General features: G+C 45.5%; 1 protein-coding gene across 1 annotated transcript in view; it reads right to left on the bottom strand.

Moving 5' to 3' along the window:
* The window catches only part of ZNF385D (zinc finger protein 385D), a 275,444-nt gene that overhangs the window by 255,527 nt on the left and 12,750 nt on the right, over window positions 1-7,167 (bottom strand). The window contains exon 2 of the mRNA XM_010846455.1: window positions 6,133-6,275. Coding sequence (XP_010844757.1) covers window positions 6,133-6,275 — 143 coding nt within the window. The remainder of the gene's footprint in view (window positions 1-6,132; window positions 6,276-7,167) is intronic.

Raw genomic sequence — 7,167 nt, 5'->3', positions numbered from 1 at the left:
TCTGACATCCCCTCCCTCTGCCCACATACATGCTCAGGCCCCAGCCTTGAACTGCTAGGTCAGAATCTGCCCTTGACACAGTCCCCTTGATTCTTTGCAAACATGGGAAGCGTCCCTATAAAACACGTCAAGTTCACTTTTCTGCCTCCAACAAATGAAACTTCCCAATCCAAAGTAACACCATTTTCAAGTGTACAGGGCTAGTTGTTGGTAAAATTACTGCTGTTTTTGAGAAATGATGTCAGACGCTAGGGTTTGACCTCTTTCTCTCTCGGCCTCTCTCTTTTCCCCTTCCTTCCCACATGTTCCCTGTCTGGCAATGAAACAACATGACCCAGAGGAAGAGCACAGAGTCTAACTTTCTATCCTAATCTCCATCTTTAATGTTCAACAACGTGATAACCAGAGCACCCTCAAAGCAAAAGCGTCACGTCCTGCATGTGCACACCTTTCTGCCTTCCTGCCCTCTGCGCGCCCTCCTCACCTTCCCCTGTGCATCTTCTGGAAGCAACAAGACGTGGTACTTGCTGAGTATCTGGCATGTGCAGGTCAAGCTTACCCACTTAATCTTTATGCCAACAAGAAGCCCAGTTATGGGAGGGGAGCACGGAGCCAGGCTCACTGTCAGCCCTCATCAACACACCCTCCAAGCACTGCACCTTTTTAATGACACTCCGAATGTTTGTTATTGTCATGACGACTGAGCAGAATATGAAGAAAGGATGCCAGAGGAATGAGAATCAGAAAGGCAGCTCTGAAACCCTTGGAGGAAGTTGTCTGGGAACATAGTCATTTTTTACGGGTTTGGTCCAATCGAGCGATACCCCAAGGTCATACTTACTCAAGCCCATTCCTGGCTTCCACCTCCAGCATTTTAAAGCCCAGCTACCTGTCTGATAGCAAACCTAAGTGAGGTCAAGTTACTGTTCTTTTATGGAACAGGACACTGGGGCTCCAGGGCACTTAGCCTCTTGCTTGTAATTGCTGGAACTTTCGCATTTCGGGTTCCTCGGAGCCCTTTCCATTCTGCTGTCACATCACGTTTTCTGTCGGCAGCCCCGCGCTGCCCCTCCTTCCGTGTGGTCCCCTGGCACCCTAAGGACAGGAAACCCGAGGTTTACTTTCCCACAGAGATCTGCCTGCGAAGTTCAGCGTAAGAGTCACTGAAGATTTGGGATACAAGTCTTTGGGATACCACATTAGCGATGCTGTCTTATCATCACGTCCTACTCGGTGGTACATGATATTTATTTGTCAAATTACGGATGACAATATCAATCACTTGAGCAAGATCAGTGTTGCCTGCTAGGTGTCTCCACTATGAAATTCCTTTTTTTCTTGTGGAAATATTCGGAGACTATGTAAATACAATGTTCCCTATTGCACCTTCATCTACTATGCTTATCATCCATTGATGTCTCTTGCTGAGTAAGTTGCAGAATGGTAATTTTTAATTTTCATTTTCCTATGTCTATTCACTGCATTCTATTGTAAGTAAAAGCTTTACCTTCTCTGTTTATATCTGTGTGGAATAATAGAGTCATAGTTCATTCAGTGGGTTATTATCTATTGTTATCTTTTAAAAAATCCAAAGTCATGGGATTTGGATGAAAGTAACTGGGCTTACCAGGCATCCTGTATTTCTGCAACTTCCTGACGCCATGAGACCAAGCTGAAACACCAAGAGCCAGCAACAGCCTACTCTGACCTTTGTTTGCCCGGCACCTCCAAATGTTTTGTAAGCATCTAAATCCTTCTATTAATTCCCTTCCTGTTTGCTCGCCAAGAATAGTTTCTATTTTTCTCACCAAACCTTCACTAAGACAACGTTTCACTCCTGCCCTTGAGTGGACATTTTGTACCACACATCATTCTCTATAAAAGCACCTGCATTTACAAATATTTCTTTATTTGTCCAGCTTCTCCTTTATGAATTGTTTCATGGCAGAGGTCACAACATAAATTTTGTTATCCCTATTCTAAAGGAGATCAGCTCTGGGTGTTCTTTGGAAGGACTGATGCTAAAGCTGAAACTCCAGTACTTTGGCCACCTCATGTGAAGAGTTGACTCACTGGAAAAGACTCTGATGCTGGGAGGAATTGGGGGCAGGAGGAAAAGGGATAACAGAGGATGAGATGCTGGATGGCTTCACCGACTCGATGGATGTTGAGTTTGAGTGAACTCCGGGAGTTGGTGATGGACAGGGAGGTCTGGAGTGCTGCGATTCATGGGGTGGCAAAGAGTCAGACACGACTGAGCGACTGAACTGAACTGAACTGAACTGAACTCTAGCAGTTGACTGAATCAACCATGTTCATACTACGTAGGAAGGAAATATTTCTTTACTACCAATAAATAGCATTAACCTATTTCCAGGATTGGATCCTCTCAAGAAATGCACATGCAGAAAGGGATCACTGAGATAATAGTGGCCCTAAACACTGAGACTCCATTGTCTAAAGAGACAGAGGGACAGAGTAGGGGTACAAGGAAAAGTCAAGGGAACTTCTCTTGTCTGAAAGCTACTGGCTGCAGCAACCCTAGGTCAATGAAGCAGCTTCTGTTGCTACTCCCCAGAAGGTGGCTGTAAAGAGATTAAGGGAGCCCAACGGCTTTGTTGAATGTGCTTTTATGTGTCCACAGCTCAGCTCCCATCCTACACCCATCGTTTCTTTCTCTCCTAACTGCACTTCTTTTTCCCCAGATGCTTCATGATTCTTCCTGACTCGTGCTAAGTCACTTCAGTCGTGTCCGACTCTGTGCAACCCCATAGACGGCAGCCCACCAGGTTCCCCCGTCCCTGGGATTCTCCAGGCAAGAACACTGGAGTGGGTTGCCATTGCCTTCTCCAGTGCATGAAAGTGAAGTCACTCAGTCGTGTCAGACTCTCAGCGACCCCGTGGACTGCAGCCTACCAGGCTCCTCCGTCCATGGCATTTTCCAGGCAAGAGTCCTGGCTCATATCTGAACTCAAAAAGGTCAGAGGAAAGAAGGCCGTGAGGTAGCAGACGGGTGGCAGCACTGGGCACGTCTGGGTAGGAGGGGCCACTGCAACCCTGCACGCTGTGCATCCACAGGTGAGAACTGGGGCCCCAAAGCCATGATCATCAGGGGCTCATCATCCCACAGTCGTCTGTGTAGATCCATCACTTGATGAACAGAGGAACTCTCCCACCAAAAGCTGGACGGAATCTATTAGATGCCAGAACCTTAGCATATTCTGAAACAATTAAATTTCATTTCCCTACCGACTCATGGAATGAGCTTTTGAACCAGAAATAAAATCAACTAACAGCAATAAAATGTTATAAGTAATATACCCTGAATTTGTGGATTGAGATTTTCACACCTGCTACAAAATCAAGAACTCAGGGTGTTAGTCAGAGATGCTCTGTACATCTGGGAATTATAGGATATGGGGCTGTAATTCTCAGCCCAGAACTACAGGATATGGGGCTTTGCAATGTTCCACTCAGTTGGAAACACAGACTGACTTAATCTTGGACTGGTTGTGACTTAGTCAGCACTAGACGGAAATAACCAATAGGCGTAGCAACACGGGGTCTCTTGGTTTGACTGGGAAAAACACCAACACAAGTCCAAATCAATCACATAAGAAAAGGAATCAAGTAAAACTTTGGCAATCCATTAGTTGATGAACTTCCACATTCAAAATAAGAAGGCTACTTATGCGCATAATACCTGTCACTCAAACAGTGCTTATTATAGGCTGAGCCGCGTTCTAAATGATTTAACCCACATAATCATGACCACATGCCTAGGAAGTAGGTTAATTATTAGTCCCATTTTACAAACAAAGACATTGAGATACATAGGGATTATGTGACTTAGCCAAGGCCATGATGATGGTGAGCAGCAGTTCTAAGACTTGAACACAGGCAGTCTAGCTCAGAAGCCAGCTGGACCACACACAAGGCTGTCTTTGTCCACAAAAGCTCAAGTATTTTGAACATTATAAACCCAAAGGAAGAGATCATCAGGTCCACTCCCTTCATTTTAAAGATGAGGAAACAGCAGCAAAGAGGACAGAGATTGGCTCAGGGTCCTACAGCTCAATACATCACTCGTCTTTGTTCAGTGACAAAGAACACGCACTGTCAGTCAAATCCGTCATTTCACGTTTAACGGTTCCCGAAGGGCAAATCAGAAGTTTAAATCCCAGTCTTTTGCAACCTTGCAGGAACTGTACGCTGGCTTCTCCAGAGCTGTGCGTGACAGGAGGCCGTGGTCTCAGCGGCCTGGTGAAGCACCTGATGGGTCGTCTCCGGGTCCGGGAAGCACGATGGTGCCTAGAAGCCACTAACAGTGCAGCGGGCAGGCCGTTCAGAGAGACGGAGCCCGGACTTCAGTGCGGTCGTTCAACGACCAACAGATCTGATCTGAGCTGGGTCTTCCTCTACTTTTATTGAAATACCTAGAATTAGAAACCTTTGCTTTGGAAATACGATCTTTATGCTGCTCTATTTATGTTTCATGCATTTCAAAACAAGACTCTTTGGAGCTTCTCTTCTCCGTGGCATGCTTCCCAGTAATTCACTCTTCCATGAGATGGGATACATTTGGTTCAGAAGTCAGGTTTTATTTCCCCCATTTCTTATTTTATCAAGATTTTGTTCCTGTTATTGTTGTTCAATTTGAATTATAACACTGTCATTTGGATATATGTAATTGAGAAAAACTCCTAGTCTGAAAGGTCTTGCCTATGTTTAAACACATCTTAACTCACAGCTTGGTTACTGTATTGGAGACTGTTCAGTGCTTTGCTTTCAGAGGAGCAAATGTTGAACTTTACATTTTTATAAGGTAACAGTATAATTAAGAGGTGTAAATGTGTTCATCTCTTAGGCTTGCTTTCTCCTAAGGTTGCCCAAACAGTGGTTGAGTTTTATACATATTGCTACAAAAATAATACTGAAGTTGGACAAGAAAAAAAAAAAAAAGACTCTTATGGAAAATCCTTCATGTTCCCCAAAGCAAAGCAACACTGTGACTCTCCAGTGTCCTTCAGTAAAGGCAAACACACAAGTGCACCATCTCCTTGGCAGGCCCAAAGTCCCTGTGACGAAGCATAATTAAAGTAAAAGAGACCCACTTCTGTCTCCTCAAGGAGAATGACCTAATTGTGGACAGAGTGTTTTTTCTTTTTAATCCATCATGGAGGTAAGATGTTGCAAAAAGAAGTCTGTATTATTTAGCTCATTGGGCCTTCAGAGACCTTACATCTTAATCCCCTTGGTTGTGTTGACAAGTTCTGTCATCGATAAACTCAGACCTGCATCGTAACAACTGTTGAAAACTGAATCAGATATTAGAAAACAATGTCACTTACTGGCTTCTAACCTTTTCAACCCTTATTTCTATTTTCATCCTAAGAATATTCTCAGTGCTTGTACAAAAAAAAAGGATGATGATGCATATGAGGAATCTGTCAACTTTTAAAGACAAGCACAAGAGTGAAAACAGAGGCAAGTAACTGCTGTGCTGGTGTTGAGAAGGCCAGTGACAGAGCTCCCAGAACAAGGTCACTTAAGAAAGACTCAAGTTGAGGAGCAGTGTCTGAGAAGAAAGAAAAAAACAAAAAGAAAATTATTTCTACCAGAACCCTAATTGCTTTTAAATTAAGAGGGAGAATGTGCTTTATGCATAGAATGTATCTCTAGTGTGATGATCAGGGTCCTCTTCATGAAATCAGAAAAGAAGTAACAGATTTGAAAATTAAAGTAGAAGGCCCAGAGAGAAGAAACACATGGTTAAGTTTTCAGACATCGACATGAATCTGAATGCTCTCTAACACATTCATTACCTTTCAGTTAAACTGAACTTGGCATGGAAAAGAAACTAATCAAATGTCTAGTGTTGCCCAGAAAGACAGGAAAAGGGAGGCACAGATTCATGATCCACCCCATCAGATGCAAGCTCTGCTCCTCTTTCCTGAAGGAGGCTGGCCCTGGAGACCTCACACAACCAGGCAGACAACTAACTCGGCGTCCTTTCGGCCAAGCTATGGAGTAAAGGGCGGGGTAGAAGGGACGCCATGGCCAGCTCATCCCCGGCCCTGGACGCTTTCCAGGGCCAACCACCCTGGCCCAGGCAGATGGCGCGGGACTTACCGCATTAAAATTGGGGAAGAGGTTGACTGCGGCCGCCGTGTCGAGAGGAAATGGGAGAAACGGCTTAATGTCCAGCGACGGTTGCAAAGGCGGGGCTGGCGGCCGGACCAGGGCTGGGAGAGCGGGGCTCTGGCATGTGCCACCTGTACAAAGGAGAAGAGAGGGCACGGTCAGGGAACTGGAGCATGGGGAACACACAGCACTCAGTCACCCAGGCCTCTTCTGAGACCAAAATGCCAGCTTTCCAGGTCACTGGAGAAAACAAGACACGGAGCGCACTGACCCCAAAGCCGGGACCCAGCAGAGGCGCAGGTGAGCAGAGGGCGTACACTTGCTGCTCCCGTCCCTCTCGGATCAGGACTGTCTGCCTACGTAAGCAATTGTTAACATTTCAAACATCTCATAGCCCGCAGTCCATTCTTCTTTTTCTGCCTCGAGCTCTGGATTGAGTCACCAGCAAACCTGTAACTAAGATCCCTTGATTCAAAGGGAAAACTCTTTCAATTATCCCCTAACCGTCTTTGAAAACAAACTTTGGCTGAAAATATGCATCCAGTCTGAGTGATTCTTTTACAGAACTGCTCTTTTCCACCACGTCCCAGACTCTGGCAGCGAGATGACATGAAGCTGGCACAGGAAGGAAACTTAACCACAAACACGGGCAGCCATACCTGACAGCCCTGGCGACTGGAAGATTAAAACCAGCAAATCCAGCTACAAATCACAGGATCCCTGAGCCACTTAATCCCTGCGGCTTTAAAGATTCAAGACTACCTGCCCCCTGCCTTCCCAGTCACGAGTAGGTGGAATATGGAAGGCCATCAAGGAGAAGGAATGGCATGTGACGGCAACACAGACACCTTCGCACACCAGTGGGCAGAGGCTGTCCGCAGGAGACTCACACCTTTGCCCCCTGTTCTAGGATTTCACTGCGTTTGGAAGCTGAAAGGAGCCTACCTCCCTGTTCTGTCTCTCATACTCTGGTTACGTTCCAAAACATCAATTTGTTGTTAATTAAAGGCTGTTTGAATCCTA

The sequence above is a fragment of the Bison bison genome, unplaced genomic scaffold (genome assembly GCF_000754665.1).
Source record: "Bison bison bison isolate TAMUID 2011002044 unplaced genomic scaffold, Bison_UMD1.0 scf7180017864236, whole genome shotgun sequence".
In the NCBI taxonomy this organism is placed as follows: domain Eukaryota; kingdom Metazoa; phylum Chordata; class Mammalia; order Artiodactyla; family Bovidae; genus Bison; species Bison bison.
Note: the sequence above shows the minus strand (reverse complement) of the source record. Positions and strands in the feature narration are given on the sequence as shown.